General features: G+C 38.3%; 1 protein-coding gene across 9 annotated transcripts in view; it reads right to left on the minus strand.

Moving 5' to 3' along the window:
* EYA1 (EYA transcriptional coactivator and phosphatase 1) overlaps positions 1–25,029 on the minus strand; it is a gene marked incomplete at both ends in the record, with an annotated part of 313,784 nt that overhangs the window by 123,628 nt on the left and 165,127 nt on the right. For all 9 annotated transcript variants that reach the window (XM_082859020.1, XM_082859019.1, XM_082859015.1 and 6 more), the window contains one exon: positions 2,883–2,960. In XM_082859020.1, coding sequence (XP_082715146.1) covers positions 2,883–2,960 — 78 coding nt within the window. The remainder of the gene's footprint in view (positions 1–2,882; positions 2,961–25,029) is intronic.

Below are 25,029 nucleotides of genomic sequence, written 5' to 3' on the forward strand. Positions count from 1 at the left end.
ATGTTTTATGAGATTAACTTTATCCTTTATTCTCTTTCTCTCTCTATATGTGTATATTATGCACATGTATAACTCACATTTTTTCGGAGTTGCAAATATGATGCCCCTTTACTCATAAATACTTCTATATGTATTTCTTAAAAACGAGGAATTTCTTCCCCACAGTACTGTGATAAAAATCAGGAGAAACCATGATGCAATACTATTATTCACAGATACTTTCAAAAAAATTATCTCTTTGCAGTTTAGTATGTGATTTTTAACTTGTACTTTAAAATGATTACTTTTTAAAAGTATGAATGTTATACATATGCTCTGCAAAAAAATATGAAGAAGGCAGAAGGAATAAAATTCAAATTATATTCCACCATTCAGAGAGAGCCAACCATTAATTTTTATACACATACACACAGACACAAATACATACAAATAAATGTCTTTTTAAACAAAACTGTGATTATACGGAACATATTACTCTTTTATAATCTGCTTTACACTTAATATAAGTAAACATTTTCTCATGTCATTAAGTTTTTTTAAAAAACCATTTTTAAAACCTGTATCTGAATCTATCATATAGAAGTGCTTCCTTGAAGTTTCTTTCCTGCCTTTACTTCCATTTCAATCCTCTTTTTCTTCTTCCCCAATCACCTGTGCTTTCATCTTATCCTCTACCCATCTCTTATGTATTGGTTTTCCCTGGGTTCTGTCTTCAACCTTGTTATACCCTGCTAGCGTCAACTCTCTGTACACTTTCAGAATTTCCATTCCAGATCTTTCCTGAGCGCCAACATCTTCAGGTGCATGTTAAATCACCACTAACAAGTCCCAAACAGAAGCTACCACCTTTCTTCCTCAGTCATACCTCTCAGATTCCCTCACTCCTCCCTTTTCTCTCTGCTTCACTCATCCCCATTGGGCACTATGACCATAAATTCTATTTCATAAATACATCTTAATCCATCACCTTTTCACAGCCATTGCCAGCACCCTATCTCAGGTCTTCAGCATTTCTTGTGAAAATGATTGCAAAAACCCCTAACTGTTCTCTCCCCTTCAGTTCCCCAGCCTCCCCTCCATCCTGCCTGAGTCCTTCCATAAGGGAAAGTGATCACGCAACCTGATGCCTCCCATGGCACTCAGGATAAAACACACATGCCACGTGGAACACACCTGCCTGTTTAGACTCTGGTCCCTTCCTCTCCGTGCAGCACACCCCGCACTGCTCACACCGGACACACCAAGAATGCTGAACCATCAGTGGTGCCTCCAAGTTCCACACCTCCGTGCCTTGGTCTCCTCCCACAGAACACTCCACCCGTCCAGCTTCCCCATCCTCAATTCTACATGTGCTTTATTCCTACACATTCTTTAAGGCTGAGTGCAGGCATCCTCTCCAGGAAACCCTCCCTGACCACCCCACCCCAACTCGGTCTCTGTTGGGTCCTTCCTGGGTATTCTTAGGGGTCCCCGGGCCTCCCTCGGCATTATCCAGCTGTACTATGATGGCCTGGTGATTACTTCGCCCTATTAAGTCGCAAGGCAGGACCGTTCTCATACACCTTTGAATCCATAACAGCACCAAGCACACTGCCTGACATAAGTCAAATTCTAGTAAATGCTTTATGAAAGAACTATGGGTGTAACACCTGTTATTATCTCCTTATTGCCTCCAGCTGGTATCATCAGCATAAAAGTTGTGCATCTGCATTTCATTTTATATCTATTTATAACTCCTTCTAATTGGAGTATATGTGAAATGATCCCAAGAGCTAGACGAAATCAATCACAAACTTAGAAGAGTATAGCATTTCCGATGGAGAGGTCTCATAAACACAGCAAATCACTTGAAAAGGGTTAAAAAATTGAAGAATTACTTCTGATAAGAATGAGTTTTAGTTGAAAGAGTCCAAGCTGGGTAATTTGGAAAAGATACAATCGGATCCTCACAGTGAATTTATTATCACAGTCACTTTCTTATCAGCAATTTCATCATCATGGAGGTGAAACTTGTATGTTTTGTTTGTTGAAGGCAGGCTTTCTCAAAATGAAAGAGATTAAAAAATTAATTAAGGATCTAAAGCTGCTTGACAAAGTCTGATCTCTAGTTGACATGACAGTTAGTTAGGAGGATGCCGTGGCAAGTCTGTTTAGGGGCTATCAGAAGCCAAATTGTGCGTGATTAGAAAAATCACATAGGGACTTCCCTGGTGGCACAGTGGTTAAGAATCTGCCTGCCAATGCAGGAGACACGGGTTCGAGCCCTGATCTGGGAGGATCCCACATGCCGCGGAGCAACTGAGCACGTGCACCACAACTACTGAGCCTGCGCTCTAGAGCCCGCGAGCCACAGCTACTGAGACCACATGCCACAACTACTGAGCCTGCGCGCCTGGAGCCCGTGGTCTGCAACAAGAGAAGCCACTGCAGTGAGAAGCCCGCACACCGCAACGAAGAGTAGCCCCTGCTCCCTGCAACCAGAGAAAGCACGCATGTGGCAACGACGACCCAACACAGCCATAAATAAATAAATAAATTTGTTAAAAAAGAAAGAAAAATCACACAGATGAGAGACAGAGGGAAGGAGTCATCAACGTAATAAAGATAATTTAGAGAAGATGGAGAACAATTCCCCTTTTGATTTTTTTCTCCTTTACAGAATACCAACATTTTCAGCAAACACTTCATCACACCACACAAAAACATCAGAATTGCAAATATGTGACGCTGAGAAAAACTATACAGTATTACACAGATGATATCCACATATATACACATACACATGCATACACACACATACATATACACACATATATTTGTATATGTAAACTAGGAAAAATAATGTTTCATATTACTGTGAAAATCTAATATTTATTCCTTACCTGAACCTGAGAAATTGTCTAAAGACCCGTCTGCTGTTGTTGAAACTATTTCACTGCTGCTCATTGGCTCTGTTTTAACTACAAAAATAAACAACATATATCATATACCCAATTAATATTTATAAAGGCACAGTAGAGAAGATATAACATTCAAAATAATTATAAGAAAATCATTTAAAAATCAATCTTTTCGTATTTGAATATAAATCAGATTAATATTCCTAATAGAGTCTTTTTAAAAGAAATTCCCATGTTAAGTTTTTCTTCCTAAGGAAACAATCTATTGTGGCAAGTTACCTTTTAATAGAAACACTTTAAAAGTAGTTCAATTCATTGTTGTCTTAAATGTTTACTAAATTGCTTACTAAAATAAATAACTTATGTCTCAAAATTTACAAAATGTGGATGTGAAATTATTTCCTTGGGTTTGTAGCCATTCGGCCAAATAGAGTCCAAAGGATAGAAGAGAAAGACTTGAAGAAGTGGGAAATAACACCAGCTTTCATGATGCTCAAGGACAGGTGCACGCACACACACACTTTCTCAGTTATCCAGCATGGCTAAAAAACAGAGTGCTCACTTTAATGGACTGTTATTACCACCCAGCCATGACAATTCATCAAGGTCTGATGTACACTTAGTACCCAAACCACACTAAATATAAATGAAGCAGAAATAAAATTTTCCATTTCAAAATAACAATAGCAGACAGTTTGTGGAAAGCATAACCTTCAGTAAAGTCCCTTGGGTCTGTAAACTAAAAACATTTATCTTTATGCTATAGGTTCTCCAAAGGAAATCTACTATACTGATATAGTGAGGGGATTATTGCATCCCTACAGATAAGGCAGAACACCTCAGAACCCTATTTCCCTTAGTTTTAGCTTTTTTAAAATAATAAAAAAAAAATAGCATCATTGTTTTCCCTAGAAACTACTAGTGAAGTTCTTGTTTCCCTAGAAACTACTAGTGAAGTTCTATCACTGGAATTTGCCTAGCCTACTTTGTGGAAGTTATACATCCCTATTAACAGGTTTTCAAGAAGAGTGTAATAATACTTTAGAGGTTACTTAAAAATCAATAACATGTTTCCCAAAATGAAGGCCCTAACAAGAGAATATTTGGGGTGGCTTCTCTCACCAAGTAAACACATTCTGGAATGGGAAAGGATGATGGAGAAAATGAAGCTTTTCCTTCTTTCAACACTGCCAATCTCTTATAAACATCAGGCAAAGGACAAATTCACCCTCTTGGGCCTTCAAATCTTTTACGAGTGCATAATGAGTAATTGGAAAATTCACATTATAAATAGTTGCAGCAGATAGTCAGTTTCAAAAAAAAAATTATTTAGACTGTCTCTAAACCAAGTTGAAAAATAAAACCAGTGAGTCCAAAGGGAATCACTTCAATTGATTGTTTTAATGTAGACCAAACAATAGTGTAACTGAAATTTTCTCTTTTCCACCAGTTGTTTCAGATTAGAAGTCTTAGTTGATGCTAATAAATTCTGATATAAGGCTGTATTTCCCTCCTCTCTTCACGCCTCCAGGAAACCTAATGATTTTGCTCTTCATAACCATTCTATAGCTACAGATTTAGGAAGGCAGGGACACCACTGCTGGTGCACGGTTTCATGCCCAGTTGTCCACATCCTTATTTTACATCTTTAAAAAGAACTCATATAACGCCCTGTACATAAAAAACAATGGTTCTATTTCACTCTATACTGGACAAATTACCATGGGATCTGAACTCAGTATCAAATACCACACACCCAGAAAAAGATCAGAATTAGGCCCAAGGGGAATGGGTCCTACAAAGTACCTCCTACGTGTCAGATTCTTTGTAGACATTTTGATTAATCTCTTTAAACAATTCTACAAGTGGGTCTCGGAACTCAACACACAAACTCACTAGTTACGTACTGCCTTCTTGTTTCACAGGCAAAAACTGAAATCAGAGGAGTTAGGAAATTGCCCAAAGTTACACAGTAAGTGGCAGAAATGGGATTTCATGTTGGATATATTTTATTCCAAGTCTTGAAAACTAGCAGTAAGCGGCACCTCCCAATAATTAGAGCTACTCGACAACAGAGCAAGGCACTGCCACACCTGGTGGACACGGTGCAAAGCAAAACCCCTGCAGTCCTTGTCTTCCTAGAGCGTTCACGCTTCCAGGCTAGTGAACTTGCTGGAAGATCTCAAGCAGAAAGTCCACGCCTACCCGTCTGCCTGGGAAAGATGGTGAAGAAGAAATTTACAGTGTGAGATGTTAGCCCAGATGACTTCTAAGTCTTGGCCAAATCTAAGGTCTATGAATCTGTAGACTGGACTATAAAATTCACGAAAGCTTGACTACGCCAAACCACTCCTACTCCTGTACCCCAAGACCTACCCCAGCTACTCTCCATAATTAGCTTAATCAAGTACAGCTTTCACTCCCAAGAGGCGCATTCAATTATACTTGCAATGCCATTAAAACTAGGCAAAAAGAATAGGAAGGAAACGAAGAGGATACTTTTTCTTTCAGGCCCCCAGCCCATTGCTTTTTGCCATTGTTCAAATATGCTCATCTATACACTAAAGAATAAAGACTCCCTTTTCCTGATGAACCGAAGTTTTTAAAAGGCTCACTGTTGAAGAGAAGAGGCAGTATATAAAGGAACTACCAGGATATTCGTGATTTTATCAGGTACTGTAATTGAATCTGTGATCACCCGCCACCTGATGCTAAAGAGACTGGTGATTTATTGTGATGGAAAATAGTTTCTGAACGAAAGCCAAATAAACGGAGACCACTGCTGGCTTTGTGGTTGCCAAGCATACATCCACCAGAAAGTTAAAAAGGATCATCTCTGGCCACCAGAACTTTACCCATCCTCACTAGCGCCATGACATTTATAAATATGCCATAGGTGATATAATAGAGCACCTTTCTAAGGCTTTGAATTTAAAAACACAACACGCTGAATTTTTTTTTGTAAGTTTGAGAGATTTCAAATGCTGTCATGTCTGAGAACAATGATCCCATCTGAGCTATTTACCTGAAAAGAAAAATCTGAGTGACGTGTTCTCCTCTAAATAATGGTAGAATTCTTTTATCTCTGCCATACTTTTTCCTGCATGACATGACTTCAGTCTATCAGAAAATAACAACTTTTAGTCTCTTTTGCCACCACTCAAGAGTCTCTCTTTTTCCTACCACTCCAAATTTCCAATCTTCCATCTGATACTTAAGGACCTACTCATCCTTTAAAAATATTCAGAAATTCTCCTTTACCCCTTTAATCTCCCTGATCCCCTCAACAGCTTCACCTGTCCATGTACTTTAGGCCTGAGTTATCCTGGGCAACTTGCTACCCTCCAGAAGTGCCACAAACTTCCATCTATCGATTTCTTTGCACTTTGGTTTTGGAGGCAAATAATCCAGCTACCTGCTATAAGACTCTGTAAAAGTTATATGATCTCTTCAACCTTAATTATCTCATATAAAATATTTTAAAAGTAATATCTACAGTGATATATACATACACACACATATGTGTGTAGGTGTGTGTGTATATATATATATATATATACATATATATATACACCTACATACACACACACACACAATGGAACACTACTCAGCCATAAAACAAAATCTTTCCATTTGTGACAACATGGATAGACCTTGAGGGTATTATGCTAAGTGAAACAAGTCAGAAGAGAAAGATGCCATACGATTTCACTTATATGTGGAATCTACAAAACAAAATAAACGAACAAACAAAGCAAAACTCATAAAGAGAACAGACACTCATAGATACAAAGAACAGATCGGTGGTCGCCAGAGGAGTGTTGTGGGTGGGTGAGATGGGTGAAGGGGGTCAAGAAATACAAACTTCCAGTTATAAAATAAACAAGCCATGGGATGTAATGTACAGCATGGGGGCTACAGTCAATAATATCATCCTGCATATCTGAAAGTTGCTAGAAGGGTGCATCTTGAAAGTTCTCATCACAAGCAAAGAAAATATCTATATTATAGAAATGCAATAAGGATCCATAAAAACGTATGTAAAGTACCTGATACAAATAAGGAACTGAAACTATATTTATCATCATCATTAGTAGCAGCAGTATTATACCTACCTACCCTGAATGCCTTTCTCCTGGGGAATAGTACCAGGGAGCAATAGGGAACAGAGTTAAAATATATAATAAATAAATGAATGAATGAATAAAGGAAGGAATAAAGAGTTAAAAGCACCAGCTTTGGAATTATCAGTTGAAGTTCAATCTAGCTTTGCTATTAACAGTATGAACCTGGAAAAATTACTCAACTTCTGTGTGCCTCAGCTTCCTTCTCTATAAGTGGGGATAACATACTCACGAGAAGAGTAAAAAAGATAAGTGCATAAAAATCATTCAGCACTGTGCTAGGTCCAGAGGCCATGTTTTTATAGTTACTTCTATCATTAGAGTATCTTTATTAAAGTAATTATGAGAAATCAAAGTGTTTCTTCTGGGACAGAATCTGTTACAAACTTCACATTAAAGTTAAGCTTATCCTTTGAAAAGTAAATTAGAATAATCTAAAGCCAAGTGACTTGTCTAAGATCAACCATTAGGGCAACTGCCTCAGGACCGCCAAAATCAAATCAAGGTAACTTGGCGGTAACTCAAGAGGAAGGACTAAATCATGATTATATTAAGTAAACATATCTGCTAATCCCAGAGTTCTAATTTATACCTCTCCTCCAACTCCCTTTCCGCTTTGGTAACCATGAGTTTGTTTTCTATGTCTGTGAGTCTGCTTTTGTTTTGTAAATAAGTTCATTTGTGTCATATTTTAGATTCCATGTGTAAGCGATATCATATGGTATTTGTCTCTTTCTGACTTACTTCACTTAGTATGATAATCTCTAGGTCCATCCATGTTGCTGCAAATTCTGCCCATTTTTTAATTGGGTTGTTTGTTTTTTTGATGTTGAGTTGTATGAGCTGCTTATATATGTTGGCTATTAATCCCTTATGGGTCATATCATTTGCAAATATTTTCTCCCACTCAGTAGGTTGTCTTCATTTTGTCAATGGCTTCCTTTGGTGTGCAAAAGCTTTTTAGTTTAATTAGGTACCATTTTTTCATTCTTTTATTTTTATATCTTTATTGGAGTATAATTGCTTTACAATGTTGTGTTAGTTTCTGCTGTACAACAAAGTGAATCAGCTATATGTATACATATATCCCCATATCTCCTCCCTCTTGAGCCTCCCTCCCACCTTCCCTATCCCACCCCTCTAGATCATCATAAAGCATCAAGCTGATCTCCCTGTGCTATGCAGCAGCTTCCCACTAGCCATCGATTTTATATTTGGTAGTGTATCAGTGTATCAGTGGTAGTGTATCAGTGTATCAGTGTATCAGTGCTACTCTCTCACTTCATCCCAGCTTCCCCTTCCCCCATTGTGTCCTCAAGTCCATTCTCTACATCTGTGTCTTTATTCCTGCCCTGCTATTAGGTTCATCAGTACTGTTTTTTTAGATTCCATATATGTGCGTTAGCGTACGGTATTTGTTTTTCTCTTTCTGACTTACTTCACTCTGTATGACAGACTCTAGGTCCATCCACTTCCTACTATATATATAAAATAGAAACAAGGTCCTACTGTACAGCACAAGGTACTATATTCAATATCCTGTAATAAACCATAAGGGAAAAGAATATGACAAAGAATACGTATATATGTATAACTGAATCACTTTTCTGTACAGCAGAAACTAACACAACATTGTAAATCAACTATATTTCAATTTTAAAAAAATGGTCAGGAGAACTAGACATTTTTCCAACGAGGAAATGCAGATGACCAACAAGCACATGAAAAGGTGCTCAACACTGCTAATCATCAGGGAAATGCAAGTCAAAACCACAATAGATATCACCTCACACCTGTCAGAATGGCCATCATCAAAAAGAACGCAAATAACAAACGGAGAAGATGTAGAGAAAAGGGACGCCTTGTAGACTGCTGGTGGGAATATAAATTGGTGCAGCCACTGTGGAAAACAGTATGGAGGTTTCTCAAAAAACTAAACATAGAACTACCATATGATCCAGCAATTCCACTCCTGGGTATGTACCCGAAAAAAATGAAAACACTAATTTGAAAAGATCATGCACCCCAATGTTCACAGCAGCATTATTTATAATTGCCAAGATATGGAAGTAACCTAAGAGTCCATCAATGGATGAACGGATAAAGGAGATGTGATATATATATATATAAACACACAATAGAATGTTAGTCTTAAAAAGAATAAAATTTTGCCATTTGCAGCAACATGGATGAACTTGGAGGACATTATGCTAAGTGAAATAAGTTGGAGAAAGACAAATACTATATCACTTATATATGGAATCTAAAAAATACAACAAACTAATGAATATATCAAAAAAGAAGCAGACTTACAGATATAGAGAACAAACTAGTGGGTACCACTGGGGAGGGGGGGAGGGGCAATATAGGAGTGGGTAAGTGGGAGATACAAACAACTGGGTATAAGATAGGTTCAAGGATGTATTGTGCAACATGAGGAATATAGGCAATATTTTGTAATAACTGTAAATGGAAAGTAACCTTTAAAAATTAAAAAAAAAAGAAAACATATACCTCAGTCATTACAATCTTTCTGAAGAAACAGGCTAGTGGGAGGATGGTGAACATGGCAATTGTGATAGAGGATTCCAGGAGAAAATGTGGGCATTTCTCTCCAGCACTGCTTAGTGGCCCATGGAAAAGAGAACCCTGTATTTGTTCACCATAAATTTAACTGGAGACAGAGCTATCAGATCATTGGAGCTTGGGGACTTTCGCTATAAAGATCATCCAACGAACCCATCACACCATGATTCCTTGCTCATCAAGCAACTTCTCATTATAATCTGAATGTTGCAGTCACATAATCTCCAGGAAGATGACAGGCTGATCAGAGGAGATAAGTACCCAGTCCATTTGCTTAGCTATACTTCTCACTATAAATTAAGAGGGCAGTTAAAGCACGTTCTCCCCCAGAGGACAGCTGTGCCCGATGGACTGGGAGCCGGCCTCTGTGTTAAGAATTTGCCCAGGGGCTTCCCTGGTGGCGCAGTGGTTGAGAATCCGCCTGCTAATGTAGGGGACACAGGTTCGAGCCCTGGTCTGGGAGGGTCCCACATGCCACAGGGCAACTAGGCCCGTGAGCCACAACAACTGAGCCTGCGCATCTGGAGCCTGTGCTCCGCAACAAGAGAGGCCGCGGTAGTGAGAGGCCCACGCACCGCGATGAAGAGTGGCCCCCGCTCGCCACAACTAGAGAAATCCCTCGCACAGAAACGAAGACCCAACACAGCAAAAAGTAATAAATAAATTAAACTCCTACTCCCAACATCTTCTTAAAAAAAAAAAAAAAAAAGAATTTGCCCAGGATTGCAGCAAAGGCACCAGCCTGGTAAGCCGTAGATCCTCCCCAGGTAGTATCTAAGCTCATCTCATAACTTTTCTTCTAACTGTGACAGTACAGCTTGCCTTTGCTTGGCACACGCTCGGTCTTCCTCTCTACTTTGTTTCCTACTTCAATGTTCCAGGACTTTACAAACTCTGTTCATTATCCCTCTACTACTCTTTATGATTCCTTTCTCTCTTCTGTTTCAATGAGATTTACTTTCATTCCACTTTCGTAATTAAATACTTCAGCGACACCACTTCCTAGAACTGCACTGCCTCTAAATAACACCACCTTTTACCTTTTTCATTTGCTCACTTCTGCTGGACTAGCTCTTAATGCTCCTCAGAATATCCCGTCTTTCTAAACCCCTATCCACACCAGCCCAGTCTGGAACCCAGAACTCCCACCCTAGAATCCCAAGTGTCACCTCATTTTTCCAAGCATCTTTTTTGCCAAGCTCCATTCTCGGGATTGGCAATCTCTTACTGTTCACTCTTCGGCTCTGTTCTGGCTGATTGAGCATAGGAGAGGAGACCACAATTCACCCGCTAACTGAATCCACTAAAATGTATGCTTTCTGTATTCTTCTGAGTCATCCTGTTGCTTGACAATCCCACCTTTCCATTTCTTCTGCCTGAAAGTTTCCATCAAGTCTTTCCTACTTTACTCAAAACTCCAAACCGCACCTTATCCCCCATCCTCTTTAGCACGTGTCCTCACCAACTATTTTATAAAGAATGTAGAAGCTGCATTAAATCTTTCAATGATCTTTCTACATTTCCCATTTTCCCACTGATGAATCTCAATAGAGGTTTTCTTTCCTCTAGCAGCGTTTGAATTTTATACCTTTATTCTTACGCCACGTCCATACCTTCTTTGCAACAATGCTCCAATATTTGATTGTTTGGTCTCAACATCTTCAATCGTTCCATCTCGAGGGACTACTTCCTTCTACTTCCCCTAATTTTAAAAACAGGCAGCAGCACTATTTACAATAGCCAGGACATGGAAGCAACCTAAATGTCCATCAACAGAGGAATGGATAAAGAAGATGTGGGATATATATACAACAGAATATAACTCAGCCATAAAAAAAGAACAAAATAATGCCATTTGCAGCAACATGGATGGACCTAGAGATTGTCATACTGAGGGAAGTAAGTCAGCATGAGAAAGACAAATATATGATATTGCTTATATGTGGAATCTAAAAAAAGGGTAAAAATGAACTTATTTACAAACCAGAAATTGAGTCACAGATGTAGAAAACAAACTTATGGTTACCAGGGGGAAAGAGGGGAGAGGGATAAATTAAGAGATTGAGATTGACATATATATAAAATAGATAACTAATAAGGACCTACTATATAGCACAGGGAACTCTACTCAATATTCTGTAATGACCTATACAGGAAGAGAATCTAAAGAAGAGTGGATATATGTATAACTGATTCACTTTGCTGTACACCTGAAACTAACACAACATTGTAAATCAACTAGACTCCAATAAAAATTTTTTAAAAATCCAATAAATAAATAAGGCAGGTCTGCCCTGATTTAAAAAAAAACTTCTCTCAAGCATGATCTACCTCTCTCCCTTCTTTCATCACTAAGTTTTCTGAAAGTTTGCCTTCAAGTCCTTAATATCTACTCTGTCTTTAATCCTTTGTATCATCCCTTTATAGCTACTATTTTACTAAAAGGATTTTCCTAATTGCCCGATGCAAACTTTTTCCATCCTGATTTTCCTTAATTCTTCTGTGGAGTGGGCCTTCCTCTGACACTTTTCTCATCATTGGCCAGCACAACACAGCAGTGTTTCCCTTTTTTAACCTGTATATGTCTTCTTCTCTGGATTTTCTTCCTTTTCCTACTCTGTGGTTCTATAATTCTACCTCCTCATCTATTTAAATTGTCCCTCACAGTTATGTCTTTCCACAATTAAAAAAAAATCTCCTTCACGTAGACAACTCTCAAATCTCTATCCACATGCACAACTTTTTCACAGGGACCAATCTTCACATTCCAATTATGTAAGGCCCTTGCCTGGATCAAGGTCAAATCAACCTGCTCAAACGCAAACTCCTCATTCTATCCCTTTGTAATGGTCATGCCACCTAGACAGAAAGTTTCCTTTTCACCCTGATTCCTCCCAGCAACTCATTCCTCACACTCCATTGCCAAGTCTATCATTTCTACCATTCTACTCTTTACAACCATTCCCCCCCCCTAATTTCACAGCCACTAACCTAATTACCTTATACCTCTTCTCTTGGAAAAGCTGACCAATTTGCTTTTCAGTCTCTACTCTATTTTGAGCAGAGATACTTATCTTTCCTTAGCCGAGATTTGAGCGAGTCACTCCTGGCTCTGAGGTCTAAGAGCAGGCTCTCCATTTTCTCCCAAATTAAGTTACCATTCCTTTATCGTATTCATAAGGCCCTCTATACTCTAAGACCAAGCTTTTTATACTTTTATTTTTTCCTTTCCTTGCCAGTTCTTCCATACACATTTTACATTTGTATAACAAACGGTAACTTACAAGAATATAATATTACAAAATATAAGGTCACATCTAATTGTCCTAACTTTCCTGTGTGACACTTATTATCTCCCTTTTACAGACAAAGAACCACATGTCCATATATACAGTCAACATTTAAACCAAACTGGTCTACTGAACGTTTAATGCTTCCTCAAATCCACAGTATGGCTAGTGCCTTTCCTTCTGACATTAAAGGTTCTACAAATTCCCATCAACCAATGTCCCACCTGCTGTGTGAAGTCTTGCCTAATCTGCTACTCAGGGGTGATTCTTCTTTTCCTTGAGCTTGTACCTCATTTAGAACACATATCCTACTCAACCTCATTTTACATTTCACAGTCTTATCCGTTTGAATATATTATAAATTTCTTCATGATAGGAACTCCAGCTTTTTATATCTCTACAGAACATAGCACCATGCTTGACATGTAGTTGGAACACAATATTCATTGAAGGAATGGATGAAGGTAAAAATGTACAACTGACTTTAAAAAACAGATTACAACTGACTTCATACCACTAGGCATATTGCATAAGGCAATTAAACACACTGTGTATGATCACACAGAAGATTACATTTTATTCTTCCCAAATTATCACTCTGTCAATGTATGTGCAGGTTCTTGTAAAGACTCTCACTTACAGGACACATGCCCCTCATGTTATTTTGAGCAAAGTACTCTTTGGAGAAGATACATTCGCATAAACGAATATCAATCATTGGAATTTTTGTGTGTTTAGAGAGAACCCTTCCTGAATCAGTAAAAAGAGAGGTAAATAAGTCACAAAGATTTAATAATAATTTGTGGGACATGATCAGCCCAAGACAAATGTTAGATATTGCTGTAAGTAAGCCTTAAAAAGCCCTTTAAAGAGATACAATTATGCTGTACAGATGACAAATAACCTATAAGACAAAAGTATAACCATCATAATATTAAGTTATAGCTTGGATTCAATGATAGTATCACTCACAGATTTAATGACTGCTCAAATCATGAGGCCGAAGTGGAAATGTATGGGGGTTGTTTTTTTTGTTTTGTTTGTGGTATGCAGGCCTCTCACTGCTGTGGCCTCTCCCGTTGCGGAGCACAGGCTCCGGACGCGCAGGCTCAGCGGCCATGGCTCACGGGCCCAGCCGCTCGGCGGCATATGGGATCTTCCCGGACTGGGACACGAACCCGTGTCCCCTGCATCGGCAGGCAGATTCTCAACCACTGTGCCACCAGGGAAGCCCGGAAATGTATGTTTTTAAAAAATGTGTCAAATGACTCAAAAAGTGGCATCAAGGGATACCAAATGCATATGTAAACAGAATAAAATTGTTACATGAAATATGAAAGTGCAAGATAGCAATATTCCCAAATTTATATATTTTATAGATCTTATTTTAGACATATAATTGAATTAATAAATTAAAGATTATAAGCAGCCATTCCACTCTTTCTTCTTTATCTAAAAGTATATATATCTACCTTTGGTTAATACCCATTTGGAAAATGAGGTATCACAGTCTGGAATATGATTATTCTTCCTCTAAAAATTTAAAGTCATCCTCTTTTTCTTAAAAGAGAGTAGAAAAATATTAACCCTACAAAATAGCAATACAACCTTATGAAAACCAAACCAACCTACCTAGACTAAACTGGAACTTAAGGGTACACACAGCCAACAAGAAATGTTATTCAGTTTCAAAACTCATTATTCACAGAAAGTATAGCATATTGGAGTAGCCCCGTGCAATGATTTACGTCGAGGTCTGGACTAGTTGACTTTTCTTGGTAAAAGAAGTGATACTTGGTAAGTGACGGCTGCTCCAGTAAAATGTCTCCTGCGATTTCACTTTCTTTTTTCTTTTTTCTTTTTTTTTTTTTTGGCAATTCTCATTCTTGCCACACAAGCTCAGGTTTCTAACACACGAAATCTTGGCAGATCAGATGAGCCTCCATTTTGCTGCACATCTCTCCCTCAATCCAATCTATCCTTGAAACTGCTGCCAGATTCATACCTAAAACACTTGCACCCTATCAATCCCTCACTCAAAATATTCAGTGGCTTCTCTACTGGCTCCAGGATAAAGTCCAAATTCCTTAGCCTAGTATTCAGGGTCCTCCACCTCCTAGTTTGGCTCTAGATGATTCTTCCAACCTTATCTACTATCAGTTCCTCTTCAGCTCAACTGGTCTCCTCCCAGTCTCCCAAACGATCCTACCTTTGTTCGTATTGGTCCCTCATTTAGAATGCATTCCATCCCTTCTCAACCTATTCAAATTCTACCCATTTCCCAAACACTCAGCTCAGATTCCATCTCCTTCTTGAAGCCTGGCCAGACCTCAGCAAGCTGAAGAGCTCTTTTCTCTGAACTCTGAGAGCACTTTTGTTTAGATCAGTGGCTTCTAACCTTCTTGAGAATGAAGCCCTCTTTCTAACACCAAAACATTTCAGAACCCAAATGATAGCCTATTTTTAATCTGTTGATGGAGAAAGTACCCGATGACAAAAACCTACTGTGAATTTTCGGACAAGAAAATTTATATTTTCATAAACATAACAGAACGTCCGTACGTGCAAAAGAGTTCAAGATGGATGTGACCTATTAATTTCCTCATCCTTCCGACAGAGCTCTTTGCACAGAACTTGCTGACTTTCAGTCCTAGCTCTGCAACTCCTGGGGATCTCTAAGCCACGGACTGGAAATCTCTGCCTTCATAATTTAATTGACACAACATGATCTTCCAGTTTTTGCCAAAATTTTTAAAAAGTCTTATCTCCCCCAACCAGACTGTGAGCTTTTAAAGGCAGAGGTAGTGTCATACTTCATTGTATATGTGCTGGAACCTGGCAGAGTGCTTTGTACACAGTGAAAACTAAATAAATGTTTCCTTCCTGGGACACTTTAAGTATCTGAGGTTCACTTTTTTCACGAATATTTTATTACAAAAAATTTTCATACATACTGAAAAGTTGAAAGAATTATACAGTGAACAGCCAGAAACCTACCACCAGGATTTCACCATTAACATTTTAATCTATTTACTTTCCCACATCTATTCCTCATAAAACCACCTTATTCTACACGCATTAAAAATAAGCTGCAGACATAATATAGTTCCCCAAAACACTTCAGCGCTCATATCATTAGAGTTCATATTTGTTTACGTCCTTTTTTCTTTTAAGTAAAATATACATAATGAAACACACAAATCTTAAATGTGCCATTTGATGACGTTTAACAGATACCTACATTTAGATGCCAAAGTGGGATCTAAACATTTTTAGTGTGTTATAAGAATGGAAACATGGCACAATGGTCTGAAAAGGTTGTTCCAATTTTAAGAATTGAGTTAGCAATATAACAGTCTCAATTTATGGCATAGGCAATATTTACGTAGAATTTTCATGTGGAAGAGTAGTCACTTTAAAAATAGCTTATATATATTGAGCATTTACCACATGCCAGGCATTGTGCTAAGCACTTTATACGCAATAGCTTATTTGCTTCTCGTGGCAACATCATGAGATATTTATTATAATTGTCACATTTGAAAGATGAGGAAACTGCAGCTTAAAGACGTTTAAAAACTAGCCTAAGGTCACACAATTAGGTTTCAAATTTCTTTGATTACCATACCTTTTATGAAACCACTGAAAAATCAAACGTTGTCCAATTAGGGTTTTATCATCCTTAATCATTCCTCTGATGGAGATCTGAACAATCAGTGAAGGGCACAGCAATAGAAAAGTCCCAGAAGAGCAGGGCATTGAACAAAAGTGTATCACTGTATGTTGCAAATTAGCGGATGGTAAAATAAACTAGTGTATGAAGATTAGAAGCAGATGAGCTGGCTTGGGTTCATAACCTCAATCATATCAATCTGGAAAAATGGTTTACTTGCCTAAAATGTAATCAACCTACCAAATTTACATCTCAGATCGTACCTTTTCCCATTCTTCACCGAATCACAGGAGCACCCAGAACTAAATCCTACCCTCACTGTGTATTAATTGAGAAAGTACTTACTGAGTACCACAGGTACTCAAAGTACCTGCAAAGGCTATTAAGAGATGTGCAGATCTCACAAGGGAAGGAAACATCTTCTCTTTCCATGGAAACACTGCAGTAGCCAGCCAGCATGCAGTAGCCATATGTTTGCTTAAAAATATATAATATGTATTATTCTTTAATAATAGCTGCTATTCTTTGAGCATATAGTATGGCAGTGACTGTGCTTAGCATTTTAGGTCTGTCCCTGCCGTTAAAGAACCTTGAGCCTCTACTAGGTGAAATACACCCAGTGAAAAAGGTATAACCCCCATTTTACAGTGGGGAAAGCAGAGGCTCAGAGATCATATACGATAATAACAGTAACAACAAAAACAGCCAATGGTTGAGTAATTCCTAGGAGTCAGACTGTTGTAAGTGCTTTACCCACTCATTTAACTATCCTCACACCCCTACAGGTCAGTACTATTATTCTCTTCATTTTACAGACCAGGAAGCAGAGATAAAGGCATCACACTTGCTAACTGGTAAGGGGCAGGGCTAGCATCCTGGCTTCCCAGCCTTCCCCCAACCCCCTGCTCTGGTGTCTCTCAAAACCCACATGTCAGTTACATTGTTAAACTGACCTTTTTTTTTTTTTTTTGCGGTACGCGGCCTCTCACTGTTGTGGCCTCTCCAGTTGCGGAGCACAGGCTCCGGACGCGCAGGCTCAACGGCCATGGCTCACGGGCCCAGCCGCTCCGCGGCATGTGGGATCTTCCTGGATCGGGGCACGAACCCGTGTCCCCTGCATCGGCAGGCGGACTCTCAACCACTGCGCCACCAGGGAAGCCCTAAACTGACTTTTTAAAGCCCAGGTTAGTCTGACTGCAAAATCCACCCTCTCATGATCATGCAATACTGCTCTGATATATTTTAAATATTATCCATTCTCTGCTTTCCTTAAGGCAAGTATCAAATAGAAATTTGTGCTGAAAGAAATAAAAATATATAAATAAGTACATGATTTTAGATAAAAATGCCCTCATAACTTCTCACCTGGAGTCTTTTCTCCCCACCTACCACCTGCTGAATAGAGTTTCAAAGTACTACCTAAGTGTATTTGCAAGACACAGACTCTATCACATCACTCTCCTATTTGCAAGCCTTCAGGTCACCCAGTTCCTACAGGATTGAATCCAAACTCCTGAACCTGGTACATAAGGCCATTCACCATCTGTCTGCCATGTCTCTCAACAATCCCCTGCCCGCCCCCCCCCCCCCCGCCACAGCCCCCGGGATTAGGGATGGCTTTGCTACACCTGAATAATCCATGGCCTCCCTTTCTGCCTTGGCATCCAGTGGTTTTCTACCTCTCCTTCAAGATTCAGTTTAAGCATTACCACTGTGCAGAAACCATCCCTAGATCACCTCGGTCATGATTAGGCATTCCTCCTCCTCTGGAGAATACAGCCCTGAGCAACAAGTATGGTGGTCATCTGATTATTGGTCTGCCAATCACAGTAGACCATGAACTTCTCCTTGGCAAGAATGGTATTTGGTAAATTTCTAGACACAATCAATAACTATTTCTTGAATTAACAAGGCAATAGTGGATATATAGCACGATATATATTCTTACATGATATGTATATTCTTTTCACTGCGGTGTGTATACATCCTTGCTCCTGCAATTTTTCCCCACCTTAAAAATGCTGACCTCAAATCATGACTCCTTACCATCTATGTAAGGATACTAAACCTAAGTGTGCTAACTGCTTGATCTTTTTATCATTCAGCTGTTTCTTGGACTATGTGAAAGTTAATTCATCGTTGCTGAATAATACTGAGTCCAAGTGGAAGTTTCCATTTATAAAACAGTTAATTAGTACATATCAAATGCAAGTTAGTTCCTGTGGAGCAAATTCAAACTCAGCAGCAATGCTGGCTGCGGATGTTCTCTGGATGGACGGCCTATGGCTACTGTAGGAATTGGTCTGTACAATGATCATTTTCAAAAATTTGCAAAATGGGCTTTAGCTACTTATTGAATCTGTTAATGCTTTGTAAATAAAATTAGTGAGCCTCCTCTTGGAATCATTCACCTGCATTATTTACCTAGTAATACGCAATAACAAATACTTGTTGACTGTTTTCAGGGCCAAGCCTTCTGCCATCTGCTAAGGACACGACAGTGAACAGACTTATCCCTGCCTTAGGGACCCTTGAGCCTCTACTAGGTGAAATACACATATAAATGGAAGCTGTAGTTCCTTCAACGGGTAATAATCTTAGATAAAGTAACATAAAAACTTCTTAAGGCAGGTTAAGTATTTCAGTAAGTGCTAAGTTTTTAGGCTATTAGGAAGTCCTTTTTTTTTTTTTTGAGTGTAAAGGATGCAGGCTTTAAAATTAGCCTGACATGCCTTTGAATCTCTTTTCCAACACAGATAATATGCTGTGGGAGCATAGAATAATCACTTAAACTCTTTAAAATGAGGTGCAGAAAAGCTACCCTAACTTTTGTTAGGATAAAATAAAATAAGGTAGGTGGAGGGAATAAAAGACATCCTTAAATAGATAGTAAGAACTTAGTCTATTCAGTTCATAGTCCTTATTTTGCTAAAACAGTATTCTCCCCACACAAAATTCCCCTTATCAGTAATAGATGCAGTGATAAAACAAGGAAATATTTTAGATTTTGATTTAGATTAATCTTATGAAAGAAAAAATGTCTCTGTCGTATATTACAGGGAGCACTTTAAAATACTCCTTGGAATGTGTCTGGTAGAGTTCACCCACCTTCTTCAGTGTAATGGGATACTGGAGGCATGAAATAGAACTGAAAAACCTGCAAACCCAGCAAACTACCTTGTACATAATCATAGTAAGCTTTTAGTTATAAACTACTTGGCCGTGCTAAAGCTTAACGTAAATCCTCGATTAGCTTCTCAAAATTTATGTTCTCTTTTAGTAAAGGCAATATTTTAGCAGTCTTTGAGGATGTCTATGTGACAGATGACTTCTTCCTACCTAAAGTGAAAAGGGAAAAATAGAAAATTTACAATTATGTATATATTCTTTCTATTATATTGTAAGTTTGGAGGGAAAAAGAGGAGAATGAATTATTCTTGGACCTTATTCCAAGTAAGCAAGGTGAGAATAAGCGCACACGCGTGCACGCACACACACACATACACACCACTTTTATCTATATACTGCTCACCCCAAAACATTCTTGGGCATCCTAAGAAATTAGGAATTACTTAAATCAGGGAATTCATGACCAAAGCCATAAGGATTGGCCTAAATACTGGCACTCACTAAAGGTCTGCACATCCCTCTGGGGGAAACCAAAGTTTCTCCCAGAGATAGGATGTCCTTAGGAAGTTATACATACTTCTGTTCCAACGAAAGTTCTGGCCCAGCTAGGGGAGAGGTGCCCCAGAACTGTAATTCTCTGAACTATTAGATATTGGGAGTAGATGAAAACTGTCTACATCGAGTCATTAGTTTATCAAGAAGCCTGGCCCTCTAGAAACTCTGAGCCTAGTTTCAGGCAGTATTATAGTTCCTATTCTTACTATGAAAGATACAGTTAGTGATATGTAATTGGCTAGAGTATGTTTGCCAACCTGCAAGCCCTACACATGCCAACCCTCTATTCCTCCCACTTGACCTCTTCCACTCCCTGTCATTCTCTCTCCTCCTGTTCCTAGAATGTAGCACGCATGTTCCCAACTTACGGCTTTGGAAACTGCTCTTCCTATAGAGCCCCCAACAAATGCCATTTAAGCTTCTTCTTTGAATTTTGCTTGGTTACTATAACCTGGTTCTTAAAGTCAAGAGAAATGTGACCAAATTCATCACCCACTTCAAAATATTTTCTGAGGCCGAAAAGACTTACTCTGAGCAGTAGCAAAACTGCAACCACTTTTAAAATTTCACAGTAATACTGCTTCAATCCAAATGTGCATATAATAATGACTATTATAATGAAAAGCAGAGATGACTTCCCAACTCCGTTTGATCCCAGAGAGGCTTAACATAGATGGACGGCTGGTGGAATTATAATTAAGTCTAAAGCTTTGAAAATGAAAACTAGTAAGAGACAATCCCCTAGAAGTTAACCTATTGATGCAATATGCTATGTGCACACGACACAAGGAAGAAATCTCACACACTCATGCACAAAAGAACTTAAAAACCAGAGTATGACTACCCTGGGGAGTTGTCCTTATAATGAAGTCCTTTTGTCATCAAAGCCTTTGCCATTGGTCCTTTTACAGCTCTGCTGTTTGCTAGAGAATAGTGTTCTCCAGTCATGAGGACAGTGGAGGTACCAACGTTTAGTACGAAGGTATTAGAAAAGGTATTGGCAGATGGTGGAATCATGTATTCTCCCCCTAGAGTGATACAGTGATTGGAAAACCCAGGCTCTGGACTCAAATAGACCTTGATTCAAATACCAGGTCAGATACCAGTGGTACCAATTACAAATCATGTGTCTTTCAACTTGGCATTTAACTTTCGGAGACTCAGTTTTATTGTACATGAAACAATAATGGTACTCTGGAAGGGGCTATTATTTACATATGGTCTAGAAATTCACAGAGCACTTAGTAAGTTCCTAGTGTGTTACAAGTTTTACTTATCATCCTCACAGCAAGCCTGATATAAGACCTGCTGTTATCCCCACCGTACAGATGAGACTGGGCCACACAGAAGTTAACGTGCCTGAGCTCACACAGCCAGCAGAAGGAGCTGGGATTCAAACCCAGTGTCTCAACCACTATGCTGGCGATCTCAAAGGATTTTCTGAAGACTAAAGAAATGAATCATAGAGAATGGTCAGCTTAGTGACTAATAATAAGTTATTCTTAAAAATTAGCTATTATTTTCATTAACTACCAACAGGCATGTGAAAATTATTCTCATACACTGTATACGCAAACATTAAATCCTAACAAATTATTTTTTTCATCCTTTCACAGCTTTTGCTAAAGAACAATTTAAAAGAGGCCAATTCTGTGGCTACAGACAGACTCTAAAAATGTCACTTAGAAACTCCTTTACTCACAATGTCCCTTCATCTTCCAGAAACTAAATCATGTGCAGAATGTAAACAACAATAAAATTAGATTACCGTTTTTTCTACTGACAACAGAAAATTTGACCACAAATATATAAATATAGCTTTTAAAATGTAGCCTCAAACCATAATGTTATACACATTCACTCCAGTTTACATATTTTTCATAAGTAAGAGTTCTTAAAAATACTCTAGTTGGATATAACTGTATTTTACGAAATTAAAATTACAGTGAGGAAAACAAATTCAAGATACTGACAATTTGTTTGCATTCTAAGCTTTGTAGAAAGGATAAAGCAACTTTCAAATAACTTCTGATAATAGAAATTTGTAAAATTGAATTAACCTATCAGCCTAAAATATGAAATACACAACTGAATCAGTCTTAAAATGCAGAAAATTTAACCACCACCTAATCCAAGATTGCATCTCTTATCATCTGGGAAATCTGATATACCAATTCAAAATTACTACTTGAATTACCATCAGAATCCCTGAAACCCTATTTGTAGTGAAGATTCCAGTTGCATCTGGTTTTATGTCACTTCAAGACAAACTCCTCTGCTTTAAGACAAGTTTAGCCTCTTCTTGAGTTTGCCTCTAAATTTACAATCAAGAAAACTCAGAATGAGAGCTTTGAGTTCTGCTTGCTCCCAACTCCTTTTTGCCCTTCACCACTCCTCACCCCTGGACAACCAAAAATAAACACTCACACTAGCAATATACGAACCGACCAATCTTATGCTCCCGTGGATTTAAGACAAGCAGAAAAAACAAAGATGGAAAGAATCACTGCTTTGCAAACAAGGCCTTAATTAGGTACGTAAATAAAAATCCTTTTACTGCTGGAGCCCTAGGTCCTTCTGAAGAAACGTTTCCCAACTACGTCTCACACTGACACAACACAAACGTCAACACGCAGCCTCTACCAAAGAGAGGCCGGAACGTATACCTACACATTGGAAATCCTCTCAGGTCCGACGTTCATATTTATCTAATAGGAGTATCACCACCCAAGAGCCTATGTCTTAAAAATTAAGCTTTAATAATCTAATAAGAAATTCCTCTTCCATTCTGTCCTGAAAGATGAAAAGACTAGAAGAAAACAGTTATAAAAGGAAAGCCACCACTGATGTTTCCATAACCATTCCATCAGTCTCTCCAGGTCAAGCTTTAATTGTTCAACAGTAATCTAAAATAGTTATTAACTCATCTGGAAACATATCACTTCTAACAGTGCTTTTCTTAATGCAAGTCAAACATTCATTTATGCTATTTTGTATTTTTGCCTTTTTATGTTTTCTAGTTTTTATAAACTGGGTGAAACCCACAGTTCACTGCAACAATAACAATTCATAGAGAGGTTGGAATAGAATATACAAATATGAAGAGTTTAAACTTTTGAAATCTGAAACATTCAAACAACGAATCTCACTAAAGAACATTTCAACTAGGAAGGAGAAAAGCACAATATGTGAGGCTGCAGCTCAGTGTCTTTCTGTCTTTATCCCTTAGATGAACCATGAAAATAGGCACTAGCCTGTGAGGACAGAACCTACAAACACTGAGTCTTATGATAATTTGGCAGCCAACTTAAGAAGAAACTTAATATTCTCTGCCTCTCCACTCCATTCCCTTCTTGTTTGTTCTTCAGATGAAGTTATGGTTTTTGATACAGGAGATTTTCATGTTTTCTTAGCCTCATGATAGGAACAAGTGGTTGCAGGAAATAAAAAATGGCTCTGGTGAGAGAAGACAACCTATCTAAGTGGGTGGAGGGCCAACAACTATGTAAACTCAATGGAAGTTTTGTTGACCTAATTAAGGAGACTCATTGCAACTGGGCTGCAATAAAGTCACTTAAATATCCATCATGGCAGGGATAGCTAGAAATACTTGTTATGGACCTAGGGGAGGTGATTGATATTTTAAACACTCTTTAAAAACACTCTTGTTTTTTTCATTCCTCTAATTCATTGGTAAATACTACTGGCTTCAAAATAAATAAGATTTCAAAGAAGGAATAGGAAAATCTATAATGATTCTATTCCAGGAAAGCTTGTCAGCCACTGTGAATTCACTGATTTTTAAGCTGAACTCCTCTAGTGGTGACTGAGAGAAAAGACACAAATGCCTTATGCAACATGTAAGCAGCATGATAAATTGATTCACAAACTTAATAATAACCCAGAACTTTCTGATATCGTTTGCATCTGAACAGACATGTAGCATAGATGGTGAAGAAAGTTTGGGTCCATGTTTTCAAACTGTACACTAAAGTAAAACTGATGCCCCAGTCGACTGACTAAAATTTCATGTATTCTTTGGATAATTTATACTGATATCTTCTCACTTCACTTTCTACCATAACCTTTGCAAAGTATACCAGTAAAGAATGCCCGAAAACAGAGTGAGGTGAGTAACTGGGTACCTGTCTGAAATAGGTCTAAAAAAAATCCATTTCTAAGCCATAAGATAACTAAGAGTTTTTTTTTTTTAGGAGAGAAATAATTTCTAAGTATTTCCCAAATTGATAGTTCAGCAGATTACGCAGTTGTCTAAAACATTTTCTTAGTTTGGATTTATTTTAGTTATGCAAAAATCTGATCAAGTACATATTACTGAATACAAACATGACATCAAGCTATGAAATATAAATATTCAGAAATAGTATCATTTCACATGTCCTTAAAAAGCAAACCACGCATCACTCACACAAAGCCATCCAAGGGGGCAGTCTCCAACACGTACCCTGTTTCAATATTGCCTGGTTCTTCTTTTGTAGGAGTTGATTTGCCAGTAAAACGATGACAAAATGAAAACATCTTACCCCTATTTCATTTCTTCATATATAAGAAAATTAACTCATAATTACTCCTACCAATATGTATTGGTCTATTCTATAAATCAAAACAATTTAACATACTTAGAGCTTCTTTTTTTTTTTAAGTTACTTTAAATGATTGTCTTATTTGGACTTCACAGTGATGAGAATGACTGTTACAGGTTTCCACCTCTGGTCCCCTGATGCTGCCCTCAGCGGCCGCCCTGCACGCTG

This window comes from Leucopleurus acutus (genome assembly GCF_964270905.1).
Source record: "Leucopleurus acutus genome assembly, chromosome: 17".
NCBI lineage: Eukaryota > Metazoa > Chordata > Mammalia > Artiodactyla > Delphinidae > Leucopleurus > Leucopleurus acutus.